Genomic DNA, 22,351 nt, shown 5'->3' on the forward strand with positions numbered 1-22,351 from the left:
CTATTACTAGGCAGTGATGTACAAACTTGGTTCCTAAATTGTTTATATTCTGTTCTCCTTCTTTATAGAACCAATAAATACATGGTATAGGCCTTAAAAGGGTTGTCCTGTCAACAATATTTAAATGTAAATTCTTCTTAGAGGTTTGAGGCAGCTGAGATTTGTATTATGAGCTTGTGAGCAGCTTCTGTGAGTCTATAGAAAAATAGGTTTTAAAATAGCTGGGGCTTATAGTATAGAGTACTATGCAGAAAATGCTGCAGAACAAGTGCTGCAAAGTTTTTTTTTCCATTTATGCCACAGTATTCCCCATAACATTGCAAACCACAGCATCGTCCAGCCGGATGTATCTAGTGCCCAAACCATCTATATACAGTTCTCGAAGCCCCACATGCTTTTTAAAAGTTGGCATACACAGTGCAAATGTTTGATGCCTGAAAACACATGAAAACATTCAGTAAATTCCCCAAATGTACATGTGTTTCTAAGTGGGTGTAGCAGAGCTGTGTATGTAAGGGTGACAAAGCCATATATGTGGGCAGGTGCAGCAAAGCCCTGTTTGTGTTGGTGTAGCAGAACTGTGTGTATGGGTGTAGCAGAACTGTGTATTTATGGGCAGCAAGCCATGTATGTTGGTTGGTTCAGCAAAGCCCTGTTTGTGTTGGTGTAGCAGAACTGTGTGTATTGGTGTAGCAGAACTGTGTATTTATGGGCAGCAAAGCCATGTATGTAGGTTGGTTCAGCAAAGCCCTGCTTGTGTTTATGTAGCAGAACTGTGTGAGTGTAGCAAAGTTGTACATGTAGGTGTAGCAGTGCTGTGTGTACATGCAATGTATGTGCAGCAGTGCTGTGTTTGTATAATATGTTGGCTGGAAAGCTGTATGTGTGTGGGTATACAATGTCATAGAGTGTGTTAAAAAAATTCAATCCTCTAAACCATGAAAACACAACACAAAAAGAAAAGTGAATGACAGAGTAATACAGGCACAAAGTGAGTTACGAGAGTAATGCAGGCACATTTCTGTAACTATATTACCATTGCAGGTTTAATAACCCAAACTGAAGGCATCATAGTGATCTTTTATCACAGGGATCTATGCTGTCAGTTGAGGGGATTAGACCTACTTTTAGTACGAAACCTTAGGCCATAATACAGACTCAGAAATGCCCTCAAGTTACACTCATGTGCTAAATGTAATGCAGTTACTACATGACTATTAACCCCCTTATAAAGCCTAGACCACCACAGTTAGTGACATTGACCTCTACAGGTCCTGAGATCACCAGCAGAATTTCATTACTATGAAATATTTTTTTCTTGTCTTCTGTTGCCTAATCCAGGCGTGCGTCCTATAATCAGGTGAGTCTTGTATACCAAAAAATAAAGTATATCTAATGAGGAGCAAAGAATTAAACCAAATTTATTTCTTTCAGTAGTATTTTAGTTTGTCTTTTGCCATCTTTAAATTGTAAAAATAGAGATACATAAATTAACGTAAATTAGTCCCTACATCTGTTTGTTTAAAGAATGTAGCTTTTCAGGGGTGCTGAGTATTTTTTATGAAATGTGGGCGGTAGGCCAAATAAGTTTAGATACTTTTATTTTTACATGTTACTATTAGTTTTTTCACACAATCCAAAAGTATCCATGATTCTGTACATACTGGCTGAACTTTTTGAGGCGGTCAGAAATCACTACCACTAAATCCTTCCGAAGTTTCCGCTAACAAGACCAACATAGGACATTCAGAAACATTTGTTTTAACATGTACACCGCTTTTATGTACTTTTTATGCAACAGCTAAAGAGAAACATTATATTTTAACAGATGTTTAACTGGTTTCCCCTAATCGGATCACTCCTCGGCCTACAAAAGAAAGTAATGCAGAACATTCAGGGTCTACAAAGATTTATTGTAAAATGTATTAAGAAACGAAGACTGGAATATAATGCAAATGACATTGGTGGATTTATTGATGCCTATCTTATGAAACAGGAACAGGTGAGTTGTTTTAATATGTTTGTGTCCTATAATAGTGCATATGTAGCCTCCACCCACTTCTTGTTGCCAATGTGCACCATGACTGCTGGATCTTTACCTGCCCTTTCAGTGATCTGTCAATCTGATTTGTGATATTTTATACTCAAGCACCAGGAAGACACAACTGGCCCAGATTTACTAGTGCAAAAGTGATACAATTATGGCACAATCTGGGCTAAAAAACTGCCTACATGACTTGAGTCACATTTACCATGAGTTTAACCCTTTACTCAACAGCCTGTTTTGATCTTAAAGGGGTGCTCTGGTGGAAAACATTTTTTTAACCCCTTAAGGACTCAGGGTTTTTCCGTTTTTGCACTTTCGTTTTTTCCTCCTTACCTTTTAAAAATCATAACCCTTTCAATTTTCCACCTAAAAATCCATATTATGGCTTATTTTTTGCGTCGCCAATTCTACTTTGCAGTGACATTAGTCATTTTACCCAAAAATGCACGGCGAAACAGAAAAAAAAATCATTGTGCGACAAAATCGAAAAAAAAACGCCATTTTGTAACTTTTGGGGGCTTCCGTTTCTACGCAGTGCATATTTCAGTAAAAATTACACCTTATCATTATTCTGTAGGTCCATGCGGTTAAAATGATACCCTACTTATATAGGTTTGATTTTGTCGCACTTCTGGAAAAAATCATAACTACATGCAGGAATATTTATACGTTTAAAAATGTCATCTTCTGACCCCTATAACTTTTTTATTTTTCCATGTACAGGGCGGTATGAGGACTAATTTTTTGCGCCGTGATCTGAAGTTTTTATCGGTATGATTTTTGTTTTGATCGGACTTTTTGATCACTTTTTATTCATTTTTTTAATGGTATAAAAAGTGACCAAAATACGCTTTTTTGGATTTTGGAATTTTTTTGCGCGTACGCCATTGACCATGCGGTTTAATTAATGATATATTTTTATAGTTCGGACATTTGCGCACGCGGCTATACCACATATGTTTTTTTTTTATGGGAAAAGGGGGGTGATTCAAACTTTTATTAGGGAAGGGGTTAAATGACCTTTATTAACACTTTATTTTTACATTTTTTTTGCAGTGTTATAGGTCCCATAGGTACCTATAACACTGCACACACTGATCTCCTATGCTGATCACTGGCGTGTATTAACACGCCTGTGATCAGCATTATCGGCGCTTGACTGCTCCTGCCTGGATCTCAGGCACGGAGCAGTCATTAGTCGATCGGACACCGAGGAGGCAGGTAAGGGCCCTCCCGGTGTCCGGTCAGCTGTTCGGGACACCGCGATTTCACTGAGCAGCCGGGTCACTTTCAGTTTCACTTTAGAAGCGGCGGTCAGCTTTGACCGCCGCTTCTAAAGGGTTAATACCGCACATCGCCGCGATCGGCGATGTGTGGTATTAGCCGCGGGTCCCGGCCGTTGATGAGCGCCGGGACCGACGCGATATGATGCAGGATTGCGGCGCGATCCCGCTTCATATCGCGGGAGCCGGCGCAGGACGTAAATATACGTCCTGCGTCGTTAAGGGGTTAATGAACTGGTGCCAGAAAGTTAAACAGATTTTTAAGTTATATAAAGGAGTTGGAGAGGCTCTTGTCTAACTACCCACCAAATAAACCCGGACTGATTAATTAGACACCTATACCCAAGGTGTCAGGAAGTAGTTTGTCTATAGAAATAAATATATTAGGGCTCAGGGTTTAAGACAAATGGACAGATAGTAATTATATTTGTTTATTTTTATACAGTGTGACAATATAATTTAGAATATAATATAAGAAAATAAAATAGTGGCGTCTGCGTCTCACAGGGCCCTTGTGTAGGTGCAGCACCAACTAATATTATCTAAAATATAAGTATTCCACAATGTGTTAAAAGTTAAGACCACCATATAAAAGTTCATATAAAACCTCTAATAGGATAAGACTATACAGGGAGAGAAATCTGCCTGGGAGAGTCTTAGTTCATCCACAATAAGTTGTAACAGATTCCAGTATAGTTGTAACCAATGGCAACCATATACGTTTTGGTTAGTAACCCATAGCAACCATTTGTATGTGTCTGGCTTCAGCAGTAGATCGCAATTGAACACCTTTGCAAATAATGTTCATACACTTGCTGTTAGCAGATAATGGTCAATATATATGCTTGTGTGCAGTCACTGTTAATATGCATTCATATCTTTAGATACTTTGTATCTCACCGCTCCCGGGCACTGATGCGCTGGACTTCATGGGGATGCTGCGATCTCCTCCAGTTGCGCTATGAAATCCCACAGTGTGTTATCACTGCGTGGCTCTCGTGGCGTGAGACAGCATCACCGGAGACTCGGCCGTCTCCCACAGTGGTAATGCTGGATGACAGTGGGTTCCGGGTGGTGGTACTGCAGCGGTTCTGCAGGTGAGTATGTTGTTAAGCCGGTGGCGTCCTCGTGGCAATGAGGCACGTATATCTCCTTTACCGGGTGCCGGGTGATTGACAGTTATGTTTCCCAGTATCGGACTGCTGGTCGCTGAGCTGGGCAAATAAACTGGTGGTCTCACTGGTTATTAGGAGGACGCTGGATGCGTTTCAGGACTGTATCAGTCCTTTCTTCAGCAGCTAAGAATATCATATATATTCTTAGCTGCTGAAGAAAAGACTGAGACAGTCCTGAAACGCGTCCAGCGTCCCCCTAATAACCATTGAGACCACGGTCATACCACTGTGGGAGACGGCCGAGTCTCCGGTGATGCTGTCTCATGCCACGAGAGCCACGCAGTGATAACACACTGTGGGATTTCATAGCGCAACTGGAGGAGATCGCAGCATCCCCGTGAAGTCCAGCGCATCAGTGCCCGGGAGCGGTGAGATACAAAGTATCTAAAGATATGAATGCATATTAACAGTGACTGCACACAAGCATATATATTGACCATTATCTGCTAACAGCAAATGTATGAACATTATTTGCAAAGGTGTTCAATTGCGATATACTGCTGCAGCCGGACACATACAAATGGTTGCTATGGGTTACTAACCAAAACGTACATGGTTGCCATTGGTTACAACTATACTGGAATCTGTTACAACTTATTGTGAATGAACTAAGACTCTCCCACCCAGATTTCTCTCCCTGTATAGTCTAATCCTATTAGAGGTTTTATATGAACTTTTATATGGTGGTCTTAACTTTTAACACATTGTGGAATACTTATATTTTAGATAATATTAGTTGGTGCTGCGCCTACACAAGGGCCCTGTGAGACGCAGACGTCACTATTTTATTTTATTTTCTTATATTCTATTCTATATTATATTGTCACACTGTATAAAAATAAACAAATATAATTACTATCTGTCCATTTGTCTTAAACCCTGAGCCCCAATATATTTATTTCTATAGATTTGTAAATTACTTCTATTAAAAAATCTTTACCCTTTCTGTGCTTTTTAGCAGCTGTATGCTACAGAGGAAATTCCGTTTTTTTTATTTATTTTTTGTCTTGTCCACAGTGCTCTCTGCTGACACCTGATGTCCGTATCAAGAACTGTCCAGAGCAGGAGAAAATCCCCATAGCAAACCTATGCTGCTCTGGACAGTTCTTGATACGGACAGAGGAGTCAGCAGAGAGCACTGTGGACAAAACAAAAAGAAATTCAAAAATAACAGAATTTCCTCGGTAGCATACAGCTGCTAAAATGTACAGGAAGGGTAAAGATGGGTAAAGAAATTCAAAAGAAAAGAACTTCCTCTGTAGAATACAGCAACTGTTAATTACTGGAAGGATTAAGATTTTTAACTAGAAGTAATTTAGAAATTTGTTTAACTTTCTGGCACGAGTTGACTTATAAAGACCTAAAAAAAAAATTTTCCACCGAAGTACCCCTTTAATGACCAAGGCAAACTTTCAAAATCTGACATGCGTTCACTTATTTGGTAATAACTTTGGAACGCTTTTATTTATTTTTACTGTTGAGTTGCCCATTGTACCAATCAGATCGCTTCTTTCATTTTTGAAAAGGCCTGTGAAAAGTGAAAGAATCAATATGATTGGTACTATGGGAAACTCAACAACTTTTCTTCTGGACAGATTTTGATAAATCTCCCTCCTAGTGTATTATTAATGATGAACATTAGACGTTAGACAAAAAACATCAAAAGAGATAAAACGGGTAACTAGAGTAATACAAGTCACTCTTATAAACTTCCTGAATCTAAATTCACTTTAGGCATTAATGTAATTTGCAAAAACTTCTGACATGTCAACAATTTTGATTGGTCAGAGTCTCAGTGCTAAAACCTCCACCGATCCCTAAATATAGCCGGGAGAAGCGAGCAGCAATGTACTTAACTCTGTGGTGCGGTGTTCATTTGGACACACAGCAGAAGATTGGTTCCAGTGAGCAAGAGAGTGATGGAGGCTGCTTCGCACTTTTCACAAATAAATTTAGCACCATGACCCCGACCGATCAAAACTTTTGATTTATCTACTGGATTTTTCAAACATTTTTACAAATGACATTAATGCTTTAATTCTAGGTCACACATTTAAGGTGTTTCTATCATTTAAAATATTTTTGACTTGTTACGCAGACATGTCAAATATTTTGATCATTCGGAGTTGTTAGGATTCGGCTAGCTGGATGTGGATCCTCTGTGTCAGCGAGGGATTGGCGTGGACCATGTCGGTGGACCGGTTCTAAGTTGCTACTGGTTTTCACCAGAGCCCGCCGCAAAGCGGGATGGTCTTGCTGCGGCGGTAGCAACCAGGTCGTATCCACTGGCAATGGCTCAACCTCGCTGACTGCTGAGAAGGCGTGGGACAGAAGGACTAGGCAGAGGCAAGGTCAGACGTAGCAGAAGGTCGGGGCAGGCGGCAAGGTTCGTAGTCAATAGCAATGGCAAGAGATCAGGAACACTGGAAATGGCAAACACAGTGATAGCTTTCTACAGGCACTAAGGCAACAAGATCCGGCAAGGAAGTGCAGGGGAAGTGAGGTTATAAGGACAGGGGGCAGGTGGAAGCTAATCAGACTGATTGGGCCAGGCACCAATCACTGGTGCACTGGCCCTTTAAATCTTAGAGAGCCCGCGCGCCCTAGGGAGCAGGGCCGCGCACGCCGGGACAGCACAAACGGGGAACGAGTCTGGTAACCGGGCCGGGATGCGAATCGCGAGCAGACGTGTCCCGCATCGCGGAACGCATCACGGCTAGGGACATTATCGCAGCGCTCCCGGTCAGCTGGTCTGACCGGGGCGCTGCGAACAGGAGAACGCTGCGAGCGCTCCGGGGAGGAGCGGGAACCCGGAGCGCTCGGCGTAACAGGAGTCTTAGTGCTAAGACCCAAACCAATCAGGAGAACGAGCGAGGATAAGGGGTAGAATGCTTTACTCCCTGGCTTACAGCAACTTATTGGATAGGGTGGCAGCAGAGGGCACCGTGTCTGACTGAAAAAATGTCACAACTTGTATTTTCCTTTTAAGAACCCTCTTGATATAAACGCTGAATGAGAGTATTAACTAAACTACATGGTGCAATAATTAAAAACTTAAATTGTACCTGTCATATGCCACAAAAATTATGCCACCAGTACCTAATGCTGATTGTGTACATATATTTATTATGTGTCTAGCACCTATATTTCACTCACAAATACATTGGAGGGGTGAGTCCTTACTCTGCATTACTCCATGGCTTATTCCCTGAGTGTTAGGTCTTTTCATCCAGTCACTGCAGGATGCTTTGTAACCCCCTCCTATGTGCTGCAGTCTGATTGGACAGAAGTGAGCACAGAGGTATGCTAGCTCCATCCTCACTTAATTAACTTTGTCCATGCCTGTGGACAAAGATGATGCTGCTGCCAGACAGGATTGTGTTCTTGATGGTATGGAGTGTTTTATATAAGCCATCATTTCTATAAAAAGAAAATTTCTTCTGAAGTATATTAGAAAATCTTATGTTTTGCCAAGATGTACAACATACAGGGCTGACTTTACAATGGGTCCCATTAGATCCATTAAACTCTGACGGCACCTTCACAGGTACAGCTGCCCGGAGAAGTTTTTTAATAGGCAGGCAGAGACGGACTGACCGACAGGTCCATTTAGACATGGTCTGAGGGAACGGAGAGGTAAAGTGACTGCTGCTGCTACTGGGGCTCTAGGACTCTTGTCCCGGATTCCCAGGCAGGCTAACACTGCTTTTAGCTGCATGCATGGCTCACGGGCATAAAGCTGAAAACCTTCCTAAGTATGAGCCACATCTGTGGCTTACTCTAAGAGTAGACATGATCTCCACCCCCACACAGCATGCAGTGGAGGTTCCAGTGACAGGCTAGCTGCACTCCGGAGGAGATGGCTGCATGGGACATAATCAGGTGAACATAAGGTTTTTTTTTTTCTTGTTTTTTTTTTTTTTCATTGGGGGGCTGGCTACCTACTTGGATAACTATATACCTGGCTGCATAACTAGCTCCCTCCCTGGATAACTATATACCTGATTGCCTATCTACCTACCTATGTAACTATATACCTGGCTGTCTAACTACCTACCTACCTCCTTGGCTAATTATATACCTGGCCACCTACCTAGCTAACTATACCTAACTACCTACCTGACTACCTAAATTTATACCTGGCTGCCTAACTACCTACATACCTGTCCTGAGTGCTGCTCTAGTCTAACTTAGAGCAGTAATCAGTACAGGACAGGTGGTGAGTTCAGGAGGGGGGCATAGAATTAAGCTAAAATGTATATTTTAAAAATGTTATATTTTGAAATGTTCTATTGTTAGTTTCTATACCACCCCAAATACAGCCTCCCTATCACCCTTGGAGCAGTCCCATTTTGCATATTTCCTTCATCTTTTGCCAATTACTGAATTGTGCTGCTGTGGAGCTCTGTTATACTGATATGATCCAGTATAATGTGAATTGTATTGCTGCAGATCTCTCATACACTGATATGATCCAGTATAATGTGAATTGTATTGCTGCAGATCTCTCATACACTGATATGATCCAGTATAATGTGAATTGTATTGCTGCAGATCTCTCATACACTGATATGATCCAGTATAATGTGAATTGTATTGCTGCAGATCTCTCATACACTGATATGATCCAGAATAATGTGAGTTGTATTGCTGCAGATCTCTCATACACTGATATTATCCAGTATAATGTGAATTGTATTGCTGCAGATCTCTCATACACTGATATGATCCAGTATAATGTGAGTTGTATTGCTGCAGATCTCTCATACACTGATATTATCCAGTATAATGTGAATTGTATTGCTGCAGATCTCTCATACACTGATATGATCCAGTATAATGTGAGTTGTATTGCTGCAGATCTCTCATACACTGATATGATCCAGTATAATGTGAGTTGTATTGCTGCAGATCTCTCATACACTGATATTATCCAGTACAATGTGAGTTGTATTGCTGCAGATCTCTCATACACTGATATGATCCAGTACAATGTGAGTTGTATTGCTGCAGATCTCTCATACACTGATATTATCCAGTATAATGTGAATTGTATTGCTGCAGATCTCTCATACACTGATATGATCCAGTATAATGTGAATTGTATTGCTGCAGATCTCTCATACACTGATATGATGAAGAATAATGTGAATTGTAATGCTGTGGAGCTCTGTGATATATTCATATGGTGCATAGTAATAGGAATTGTATTGCTGTGGAGATCTGTCATACACTCATATGATGCAGAATAATGTGAGTTGTATTGCTGTGGAGCTCTTGAATATGCAGTTCTGTCTGTGTGCTCGTGAAAACCAAATTATTTGGGCAGATGTGGCATGTTATTTGTGCTTCTGATATGCTGTGGCATAATGCTTTTTTTTTGGGGGGGGGGGGGGGTATTCAGCTATAACAGCTGTCATTTCGTAGTTGAGCTAGTATGTATATTGCAAAGATCTTTCTCTTCTTTCTCCATTATTTATTCTATTTTAATGTGATTTAAGGGGGTTATCCAGGGGTTTTTATATATCAACTGGCTCTAGAGAGTTAAACAGATTTGTAAATTACTTCTATAAAAAAAATCTTAATCCTTTCAGTACTTATGAGCTGCTGGAGTTGAGTTGTTCTTTTCTGTCTAAGTGCTCTCTGATGACACGTCTCGGGAACTGTCCAGAGTAGAAGCAAATCCCCATAGCAAACCTCTCCTACTCTGTGCAGTTCCCGAGACAAGCAAAGAGCACTGTTACCAGACAGAAAAGAACAACTCAACTTCAGCAGCTGATAATTATTTGAAGAATTAAGATTTTTTAATAGACGTAGTTTACAAATCTGTTTAACTTTATGGAGCCAGTTGATATAAAAAAAAAGTTTTTACTGGATAACCCCTTTAACATAGAATTGAATGCAATTGTTTTAAATGTCTATAACTAGGAGTTTTTCAACTTAAAAAGGATGGAAAACACTGGGATATAGCACCATAGATGTGTCCATTGAGTCCTTCTCTGATGAACAATGAAGGACTGAAAGGGCACATTAGCCACTTCTCTAGTAAAGACCACCAGAGGTGTGACATGTCAGAGGATGGTCCGCAAATGATATTACAGAGCTCCAGGAGTTTATATCTCGGCTTTATAGCATGGCCTGAATGAATATTGGATTGACACTAAGAGTGTGGGACCCAGTTGTGATTTCTCCTGTTTTTAAAGCTCATGGAATATAAAGGAATAGTGTGCTTTGTTAATTTGTATTGTTGAATTTAGAGAATGTACCCCATTTCATTAGATAGATGATAAATGATCTTAAACCCCTCACTTTTAAATTACAGTCAACAAGGCTCTATATATTATTTGTTGTTGTCAGCAATGTTTTGGACAATCAATTCAATTCATTTTTCTCCTAAGGCAGCTATGTGCACGTCTGCTCTAAAGGCAATGTTACTACCCAAGGCTAGCTAGGGCCTTCTTTTCAAAGTTTTATCTACTTACTACTACATTTATGCTGGTGGTCCAATGAAATAAACTTTTACATACCAGAATCACAGTTAACATCGCTGTACAGCTGTTGATGGAAGTTTTTCCAAACTTACTATCAATTATGAATATATAGCTGCAAATGAAGTGTTGCAATCAGGCAGAGACATTCCAGGGAAACCCTTGCTTGTGGGTAGGCATTATTCAGGCAAGACTTGTGGCTGCAGGATGTCGATGAAATGGTAGTGTCCCTTGTATCACTACTAAGGTGGACTGTTGTACGCAACGGCTCCCCAGATCATCACATCAGCAGTTAGGGCAACGTTTCGCTCTACAGCAAAGGCAGGACTAAAGCGTTCACCACGAGGCCTCCATATTCGAAATCAACTATCATCAGATACCATCGCTGGATTCGTCACTAAAGATGATAAATCTCTAGGCTGTAGTAGTTCAGGTTTCACAACATCACTACACTGGGTGATTGTGGCTGGCATTAATGGCAGGACATGTAATAGGCGCCATGACACCAAATTTCCTTCTGTTGGAAATGACCCAGACAGACAGAGTTTTGTAATAATGTGCCAATTGTGTCTGCATGGTGGACAAGGAAACTTCTTGTCAAAGAATCCCCTCTACTGGTGGTCTGTCTAGGTTGTTAGCTCTGTGTGTGTGCCCTCACATAACTACTGTTCCCAACACCTCCTTATTCAGAGCAACCCATCTATTGGGCAATTTGTCAAAATTGCCATCCTCAAAGTCACCTGGGCAAAATGTCTTAGAGTCCATTGTAGAGTTATGTCTAGCAGTCAACAATCTCTAACCAATAAGTACACTATCAAAAGTATCATCTAAGAGGCTTTTATCAAGGCAATGAGGGAAGCTTGTTAAATACTTCATGTGGAAAGTCCCAGTGTCAAATCAGACCACACATGTAACCATTTACATATCTGTGGGTGCATTATTATTTTTTGTTATATATATATATATATATGTATATATATATATATATATATATATATATATATATATATATATTGTGATGACTCGCTCTTGCAAATAGGTGTGGTTGCAGTATAAAGGCAAGGAAACAGGACTTTCAAATCAAAGTTCAGTGTTTTATTCACACTTGGCACACAGCAAACAGTCTTTAAATGCAGAACCAAGGAAAACCTAACAAAAGTTCACCTGTATTCCTTAGGTGTTTGTTCACACCTGAGACCATGCCATGCGGCATCAAGCAAGTCTTTTCCAGGCCTCCAGGCAGACTGTTCACCAGCTTCCAAACTTGAAGCAAATACAGGGAAGAACTCCACATCCAGCTCTCTCTGGCAGAGTGAGCTGCAACTCGCAAATCCCCCTCAGCTGGTGAAACAGGTTGCCTTTAAGGCAAACAAAAGGCGGCTTGGATTGTGGGAAATGACCCCCACCCTACACTTGGTCATACCCAGTAAGAGCCATCCCGGATTGGCCTTCCAGCCATACTACGGCCATAGTGTCCGACTGCATTGCAGCACAGACACTGAATAAATACCGGCTCTTATTTCAAAGCCAGGAGCCTTGGTGACACATAACGCCCATCTACCACAATGCCTTTCACCTCACAATATATATATATATATATATATATATTTATGTATATATATATATATGTATATATATCTTCAGACCACCTATAGAACAACACAGAGACAGCAGGAATTTAGACTTTTAGATCCCCCAATAAACTTTAATTTTGGGATCTAAAGGATTAAAGCCGAGCATCGATTTGATTGTCGCTTTCCGGCAATAAGAGATGTTGATGCACAATAGATAATTTTGTGCACTTCTTAAAGACATGTTTTCCTTCTAAATCATTATTTATTCATCATTATGGCTGTTCTACAACTTGTTACTACATACTTGCATGTGCAGTAATTCTGTAGATGCCACACATTGCTTTATTACTTCCCAATCAGGCATGTTCTAGGTAGATAACATGTCAAATCTATAAATATATAAAACCCTATGAGGGACATTTATCAATGTTTGCTTATGTATTCCTTTTTTTAGTACTTTTTTCTTTACTTTTTTTTTGCTTATGTGTGACTTATCTATCAACTGGTTTCAGCCTGTTGATAATTTTCTTTCACGTAAGCTATTTTTTCTTTTTTACTTTGGTAGTAGCTTTTTCTGCTCCATGTTTGAGCTGGAGTAAATTTAGTCAATTTTTAACCTTGTTGCGACTTTTTTTTGCGCAGTTGCGACTGTCGCAGTTGATAAATACCGCAGCAAATCCATTTTGAAAAATTTACTACGTAAGCAAGTTTGAATTTTCTTGCTTTTCTTGTTCTTCATGCAAATTGTCGCATGAAAACACACGTAGTCGCAGTTGCGACAATTTTGCGACAATTATAGTAAAGAAAACCTGACTAAACCCGTTGATAAATGTCCATCAATGTGTGTATGTATGTATGTGTGTATGTTCCAGCATCACGTCCAAACGGCTAAAGATATTAACATGAAACTTGGCACACATGTTACTTATATGTCAACAACAAACATAGGATAGGTGATTTAACCCTTACTCACCCCCATTTGCCAGGGTCAGGGTTTATGTTTAAAGTCCTATACAAGTCAATGGGAAATATATATTACTGCATAACTTCCAAACGGCTGGAGATATTTCGATAATACTTGGTCACATGTTACTGATATGTCCACTTAAAATATAGGATAGTTAATTTAACCCTTAAATACCCCCATTTGTGAGGGTTGGGGGTTTTGTTTAAAGTCCCATGCAAATCAATGGGAAATGTATGTTCCCACATAACTTCTGTACGGCTGGAGATATTTCAATACCTGGTCACATATTACAGGTCGGAATATGAGGACGGGATGGGAGGTCGAGCTAGGAGGTCAAGATAGGAGGATGGGATGGTCGGGATAGGAGGTCGAGTTAGGAGGTCGGGATATGAGGACAGGATAGGAGGTCGGGATAGGAGGACGGGATAGGAGGACCGGGATAGGAGGACCGGGATAGGAGGACCAGGATAGGAGGACGCGAAAGGAGGACGCGATAGGAGGACGGGATAGGAGGACGGTATATGAGGTCGAGATAGGAGGACGGGATAGGAGGTCGAGATAGGAGGACTGGATAGGAGGTCGAGATAGGAGGACGGGATAGGAGGTCGAGATAGGAGGACTGGATAGGAGGTCGAGATAGGAGGACTGGATAGGAGGTCGAGATAGGAGGACGGGATAGGAGGTCGAGATAGGAGGACGGGATAGGAGGTCGTGATAGGAGGTCGTGATAGGAGGACGGGATAGGAGGATGGGAAAGGAGGACGGTAAAGGAGGATGGGAAAGGAGGTCGAGATAGGAGGTCAGGGAAAGGAGGTCGGGATAGGAGGACGGGATAAGAGGACGGGATAGGAGGACGTGATAGGAGGACGGGATAGGAGGACGGGATAGGAGGACGGGATAGGAGGACGGGATATGATGACGGGATAGGAGGTCAGGATAGAAGGTCGGGATATGAAGTCAAAAGCTTTCTCCTTTGTTTATTTTCCCCCCCAACAAGGATTAGGAAAGAAAAACCGGGCAACGCCGGTTACTCAGCTAGTCTATATATATAAAACTCAATATGTGAGTGTATGTATGTGTGTATGGTTGCATGTATGTTCCACAAAAACGTCCAAACGGCTAAAGATATTAACATGAAACTTGGCACAGATGTTACCTATAGACCCTGACTCTGGACCAGAGGAGCAGTGGAGCACCGAACCAGGAGGCGCAGTGCACAGACAACGGCTGGAGATATTTCGATAATACTTGGTCACATGTTACTTATATGTCCACTTAAAATATAGGATAGTTAATTTAACCCTTAACTTGTGTTAAGTCGGGCTTTTGTTTAAAGTGTCGGGGCTTTTGTTTAAAGTCCCATGCAAATCAGTGGGAAATGTATGTTTTCACAGAACTTCTGTACGGCTGGAGATATTTCAATAGCTGGTACACATATTACGGGTCTGGATAGGAGGTCGGGATAGGAGGACAGGATAGGAGGTCGGGATAGGAGGTCGGGAAAAGGAGGTCGGGATAGGAGGTCAGGATAGGAGGACGGGATAGGAGGATGGGATAGGAGGTCGGGATAGGAGGTCGAGATAGGAGGATGGGATAGGAGGTCAGGATAGGAGGTCGGGATAGGAGGTCGAGATAGGAGGACGGGATTGGAGGTTGGGATAGGAGGTCAGGATAGGAGGTCGAGATAGGAGGTCGGGATGGGAGGACGGGATAGGAGGTCAGAATATGAGGACGGGATATGAGGACAGCATATGAGGTCGAGATATGATGACGGGATAGGAGGTCGGGATATGAGGACAGGATATGGGCTTGGGATATGACAACAATATAGGAGGACAGGATATGAAGTCAAAAGCTTCCTCCTTTGTTTATTTTCCTCCCCAACAAGGATTAGAAAGGAAAAACCGGGCAACTCCGGGTATTGAGCTTGTAAGGAATAAAAAAACATTCTACATGAATCAGGAATAGGCCAGAATGCACACAACATACTATACCATTTTGGGAATAGAACCAGCTACATATAGGGAGTAATTCATGGAATATGCTTGCTATGTGTTTTCAGGAGTCAACAAAAACTGAGACATATTTCAGTGAAGAAAATCTGATTTCTTCGGTCCTGGATCTCTTTGGAGCTGGAACTGAAACTACATCTACAACAATCCGCTGGGGAATTTTGTTGATGATGAAGTATCCGGAAATTCAAAGTAATTTTTGCTCAGTAGAAATTGCAGATCACTGATTACAGTAAACCCCTGACTTATGATGGGGGGCTTTGGGGGTCAGGGATCATGTTTGGGTAATTTGGGTTTGGGGGATCTTAGTATGTTATTATGTGGTAAACATGATTTTCCTGTTACTTTACAGAGAAGGTTCAGGATGAAATTAAAATACACATTAAACCAGGACAGTTGCCAACAGTTGAGGATCGTAAGAAAATGCCTTATACTGATGCAGTGATACATGAAATACAGAGGTTTTCCAATATAGTTCCACTGAACGTGTCACACTCAACTCCAACTGATGTGTATTTTCACGGTTACTGCATCCCAAAAGTGAGTTCAATTAGAATAACAATAAAAAAAGGTTCTGCTCACCTATAGGTGCATGCATTTATGTTAATAAAAGGGACCGCAATGGTGTCTACCACCATCCCAAATATATCATATTTTAAAAGTGAAAATCTTAAAGCAAAGAATGATAATTATTTTATTGTTCACAGGGTACAGAGATTATTCCATTGCTGACATCAGTTCTCTATGATAAGACTCAATGGAAAACTCCATATGATTTTAATCCCAATCATTTTTTGGATGACAATGGAAAATTTGTCAAACATGATGCATTTATACCTTTCTCAGTAGGTTAGTAATGAACCAATAAAAGGCTAAAGCAAATTTTACATGTCGATCAACAGAATGACTGTATTTACACAGTATATAATATAATTATTTTGTAGATAAAATGTTGTCTTATCAAATAGTTCACAGGAATACATGTCATAAACTATGCATTCCTTTACCCAGAAGCCAGAATTCAGTTTACTGCCTTAGCTTTGTATCTGGAAACCCTGGCTAAAATCTCTCTGAGCACCCAGGGCACATGCACTACCCCAAACTTATACCCCTGATATTTCCTTACTTTTAAGTATTATTTAATCTCACAATTGCAATACACTCAGGAACCACCATGTATGAAGATCAGTATTATTATTATTTATTTATATAGCACCCTTGGTTCCAGGGCACTTTACAAATGATAAAGGTAACAGTACATAACACTTACATGGGCACATTGAGCATTAGACAGATTAACTTGCCGACTGACATAGAGGGGGAGAGGGCCCTGCCCGCAAGGGCTCACAATCTACAAGGAGAGGAGAAGGAAAGAAACAGTAGGTGAGGGGGGCAGCAAGTCATCTGTAGGGAGGGGGTAAAGTATCCATTAATGGTGCAGTGGCAGCAGGATTATTGAAGGTCATAGGCTTGCTTGAATAGATGGATCTTCAGGTTGCTTTTGAAGGTCTTGATGGTGGGTGAGAGCCGGATGTGCTGAGGTAGTGAGTTCCAATGCATGTGTGGAACCTCGTGAGAAGTCTTGGAGACGGTCATGTGAAGGGGGGAAGCATAGGCGGATGTGTTAAGATGATCGGATTGTTTATGAGAAGAACCACATGTGAAGGACACTTAAGTGTCTGGTATAATGCATGCTGCAAGTGGAATTAATTGAACTATAATTTAAAAAAAAACAGTCTCTTGAACACCAGCCTATTTGGATCTGTTTGCTTGCTGGCAAGACTATTTGAAGGGTCCCGTTCTACAGACATCATATCCAATATATACTATAACTGCAAGTATATGGTTCAAATGCTCATTTCAGCATTTCAGTAGTTTACTCATTATTTTTTTTTCTACAGGAAGAAGAGCTTGTGCTGGGGAAAGCCTGGCTAAGATGGAACTTTTCCTGTTTTTCACTGGACTCCTCCAAGCATTTACTTTCCATCTGCCTCCAGGAGTTTCCAGAGAAGATTTGAATCTCAAGCCTGCTGTTGGATTTGTTTTAGCCCCTACACCATACAAGACATGCGCCAAACTGAACTATTAGTGTATGATGAACAATAGAGACAGCTCAGAGACTAATGTTTTTTTGATTGTATTAATGATAGATTTAAGTTTGTACTTGTTATCTCGTGTTCAACATATTTAAGCAGTGTTCTGCTACTAATTTTTAATGGACTTGCCAGTAATGTTTTGACTTCCCTGCAGCCCCACCACAGGAGAAATTAATCCTTACATAGCACTTATTAAAATAATTTGGTTGTCTGTGTAATGCAAAATAGGAGACATTTCCCCAAGTCAGACACACTTTTTGAAACAGTTTTTTAATATATCCAACACTTTATTAACTGGCAATTTTCTATACAAATTGACTGATCTAGACAATCCTTTTAAACTATCTTATTCCAGAGAAAGCTTTTTTAACCGCATACTGGTACTATGTGTAGTATATGACTTGTAAGCTCAACTTTTACTATCTAGACTTCTCATTCACTTTGTTTCTGGGACAGAGAGAAAAACTCTCTTATCCCTAACCGGGGCCCAGGGGCAATTTCTCACCCCCCTTTACAGTAGAGTTTATCCAGAAAGTAGAGTTCTGCACAGGTTTATTTCGCCCCAAAAAGTGACACACAATTGACATACTGGGCCTCATTTACTAAGAGTGTCGGGTTTTTACTTGTGGGAAAAGTTGTTTCAGACTTTCAAGATTCCTCTCAATTTACTATTGGGAAAAGTCGGGAACATTTTCTGACCAGCTTTTTCTAGGTCGCTATTTCCAGCCATTTACCCATAGGATTTTCTGTGAATTCAATAGTAAATCGGTCGGGTTATGAAACAACGCCCCTTTTTGGGCCAACCACACCCATTTGTGACAGACCACGCCCCCTTTTTGCTTTTCACAGTGCAATGTCGGGTTTGTTGGATTTTCCAGGTGCACACTGTCGCACACTGGTGCAGACATGTCTGCGCCAAAATAACCAGACAAAAACTGGTCATTTTCAGCTTAGTAAATTAGGCCCACTATTTATAAGGGCCATGCAGCAACCACACAAGTCTTCCTTTTTGGTAAGCTCCGGTTTCCAAAACAGTCAGATATATTACCATTACTCTTTCTGTACAAATGCTTAGATTCTGTTCATATCTTGTTTGTGGTTTATGTTTAGCATGTACATTGGGAAATCTCTTAATATACAGGCTTAACGTGTCCATCATACTGTTACTGAATGAAAAGACACACACTATACAAAGAACATTATCTCTCTTAAGTGCACTGTGATAGATTTACTTCAGAGGGGAGGAATCTCCTCTCTCCTCCACACCAAGATGTCTCATGACTTATACCTTTCCAGGCTCATCCACACCAGGCAGTCTGTACCAGGCATATAGTTTCAAAACTAAGTTCAGTAGTCCCTACTACTTGCATATGGACACTGTTATTCATCAATGAGTCCTCAGATACGCACACTGTGATTTGTATTATAACAAGACACTGATATAGTTATTTTAGTTTTTTCTGTCTTATATACAGCTTTTTTCTTTCTTGCAGTATAAATGTGTGACCTTGATGTCTCACTGCTTTCCATCTATGCATTGGGTGTGGTTGTCTCTCATCATCTTTTATATGGAATGTTGACACCAATTCACACCATGCATATTTGATGCAGTTTATTTGTGCATCTCTCCCCATATTCCCGCTATATGTCTAGGACATTACACATTTATACATTTACATTTGTGTTCTTATATATTGCCCTGTGACTTTTGAAATTACAGCTTATTTATGTTTATAAAACATGAATGATTTTAACTCACTGTGTATTAAGAGTATTTAAAGAGTTAAGCTGACCGGGTTCCACAGATGTTTAGAATTAAGCCAACTTCCTCTCCCTATGTAGGGTTCTGGTTTTTAATTCATTGTTGTATGACTAAGGTCTGGTGAACAGACTGAAACGCGTCACCATTCTCCTGTACTGTGTGTTGGATTATTAATATTGCAATAAAGCTGGAAGTTCATAAGAGAAGCTGCCGTGCTGGAAATTCTTTTTGATAAATATAAATATATATACATACACGCAAGGAAGCCTATATTGTCACATATTACATTTTGCCAAACTTCTACTGGCTAGAAGAGGAAAATCTTTAGGAATCTCCTTCATGAAAGAACACAGTAAGCACTAAATATAGTACTAAAAGGTTTGGGCCTTCCAGTAAAACGGCGGCTTTTTCTCATATAATTAAGATAGACACATATAGATATTTCTATATTATTCTTCTTATCTATTAAGTTCAAATTGTTTTAAATTGAGAAACATATTCTGTAAAATGGCAAATATAAGGAATTGTCATATTGCCTCTATTGACATTTTTTGACAAATATTTATCTACTACTTTTAATGACATATCCTAATGTTTGACTCTCTCCCAGGACTGTATCCACCTTCTTCAGCCCACCGGACCACCTGAAAGCTGAACTAATTTATGCACGCTAAAGTCAACAACTGCCGAGCCGAGAAGTTTGTGGCGAATCGAATCACTGTAACTTCGCTCATCTCTAGCGGACAAATGTTTTGTCTCCTACAGACATTGGTGACATTGACTATAAGTGCTAACAGTGATTTATACCCATGACTTGGGTTTATTTTGTATGATCAGTTTCTTATGTTGCTTTGTGGGAAATCCAATTTTACTAATAAAGATTTTATTTTACAGCACCTGAATTTATTATTTTATTATATTTTTTGTGAGGTTTTCTAATTCGAGGCAGACATGCAGCCCTATTGAGTACACGTATCTCTGTTCATAACAATAAATACCAAATGCCAGAATTGCCATTTTCGGTCACCTTGGTCCCCTACCCCTTCCCAAAAAATGGATTACTCGGTAGTTGATAACTAGGGATGAGTGAATCAAATCTGACGAATCCGAATTCGTTACGAATTTCAGGAAAAATTTGATTCTCAAAGAATTCGAATATCTCTGTGATTTGATTAAATGAATCACTTCATTTTGTGCGTTCCAGGCTCCAGGGCATCTAAAATGGTGGATCCACATGTAAGGACATGGGGCAAGGAACTCTGGGAAGGCGGGAAGGCAGGTAGACGGGATGACCCTGAATCACATGCAGCATGCAGCCTATAAGCAGCCATCCACCCCTGGGATGTCACTGCCCAATATAATCATCAGCCATCTTGCGGCCAGCCATTCCAGTGTTTTATTTCAGAGAGAGCATTTTATTGCAGAGACAGATAGAGCAGTGTGTGTGTTGCACAGAAAAACAGCTTGACAGAAGCAATTCAGCACAAGCCCAAATCACTGCAGAAAAGCACTGACAGAGAAGGGAGAGAGTGAAAGTACACTTTTGGGTGTAATACACAGCGACTCTGTACTGCGGCAGTGGGGTGTACAGCAACTCTAAAGCTTATAGGGGCCAGTTAGGCTGAGCACTAAAAGCCATTGCCACCTCCCATTAGTGCATAATAATACTGTACTGGGCTCTACTACACAGCGATTCTGTACTGCTGCAGTGGGGTGTACATCAACTCTAAAGCTCATAGGGGCCAGTTAGGCTGAGCACTAAAAGCCATTGTCACCTGCTATTAGTGCATAATAATAGTGTACTGGACTCTACTACACAGCGATTCTGTACTGCTGCAGTGGGTTGTACAGCAACTCTAAAGCTTATAGTGGCCAGTTAGGCTGAGCACTAAAAGCAATTGTCACCTGCTATTAGTGCCTAATAATACTGTACTGGGCTGAACTACACAGCAATTCTGTACTGCTGCAGTTGGGTGTTCATCAACTCTTAAGCTAACAGGGGCCAGTTAGGGTGAGCACAAAAAGCCATAGTCACCTGATTACAGTGCCTAATACAGGTTGCGTAGCGGAGGGTATTGCACTCTCATAAGTGTAACCTGTAAATACATAGGTGGTGTAGTTTTTTTTTCTGTCAAATTGATTTTGGCCTACTTACTGTGAAAGGCCAGCCAAAGCTACACACTTGTTTTTGTAGCCTTATACAGTTTGTAGTGGAGTGCATAGTCCTCCTCTCATAAGTATAAACTGTACGTACACCTACGTGGTGTACGTTTTTTTTTCCTGTTAAACTAATTTGGACCTAGTTACTGTGAAAGGCCAGCCAAAGCTGCACACTTGTTTCTGTAACCTTATACAGTTTGTAGTGGAACGCATAGTCCTCCTCCTCTCATAAGTGTAAACTGTACATACACCTACGTGGTGTCCTTTATATATTTTCCTGTTAAACTAATTTGGGCCTAGTTTCTGTGAAAGGCCAGACAAAACTACACACTTGTTTCTTTGGTCTAATACAGTTTTAAGTGTAGTGGAGCACGTAGTCCTCCTCTCATAGGTGTAACATATACGCACTCAGCTGGTGTATAAGTATATCAGGCAGAGAAGTGCCAGGACGTGCAGTTAGAGGTCGCAACAAAGTAGGGTTGTGTGCCAGCCGGAGTCGCAGCGAGAGGTCTGAGCTCCCAGTGTCAGCTAGCAGTCATGTCTCGACCAGCAACCCAGAAGCCATGATTGATTGGTTCACTCGGTCATCCACTTCCTAGTGACATCGGACATCCCCAGTCAACAGTCGGTGGGTTCCTCAGACTTAACCCTCAGTTGCCATGACCCTCATGCTGCTGCCATCTCCAGGCTCTCTCATTGTGCTGCCATATGGTCGCCTCATGCTGATGCTGCAACCTCCAGGCTCTCTCATTGTGCCCCCATATGGTCTCCTCATGCTGATGCTGCC

At 40.8% G+C, this 22,351-nt stretch overlaps 1 protein-coding gene across 1 annotated transcript in view; it reads left to right on the forward strand.

The window, feature by feature from the left end:
- LOC130283928 (cytochrome P450 2K4-like) overlaps positions 1-20,255 on the forward strand; it is a 28,143-nt gene extending 7,888 nt beyond the window's left edge. Inside the window, exons 5-9 of the mRNA XM_056533700.1 lie at positions 1,829-2,002; positions 15,597-15,738; positions 15,899-16,086; positions 16,254-16,395; positions 17,448-20,255. Coding sequence (XP_056389675.1) covers positions 1,829-2,002; positions 15,597-15,738; positions 15,899-16,086; positions 16,254-16,395; positions 17,448-17,635 — 834 coding nt within the window. The 3' untranslated portion in view covers positions 17,636-20,255. The remainder of the gene's footprint in view (positions 1-1,828; positions 2,003-15,596; positions 15,739-15,898; positions 16,087-16,253; positions 16,396-17,447) is intronic.
- The last annotated feature ends 2,096 nt before the right edge of the window (positions 20,256-22,351 follow it).

The sequence above is a fragment of the Hyla sarda genome, chromosome 8 (genome assembly GCF_029499605.1).
Source record: "Hyla sarda isolate aHylSar1 chromosome 8, aHylSar1.hap1, whole genome shotgun sequence".
Taxonomy (NCBI): Eukaryota; Metazoa; Chordata; class Amphibia; order Anura; family Hylidae; genus Hyla; species Hyla sarda.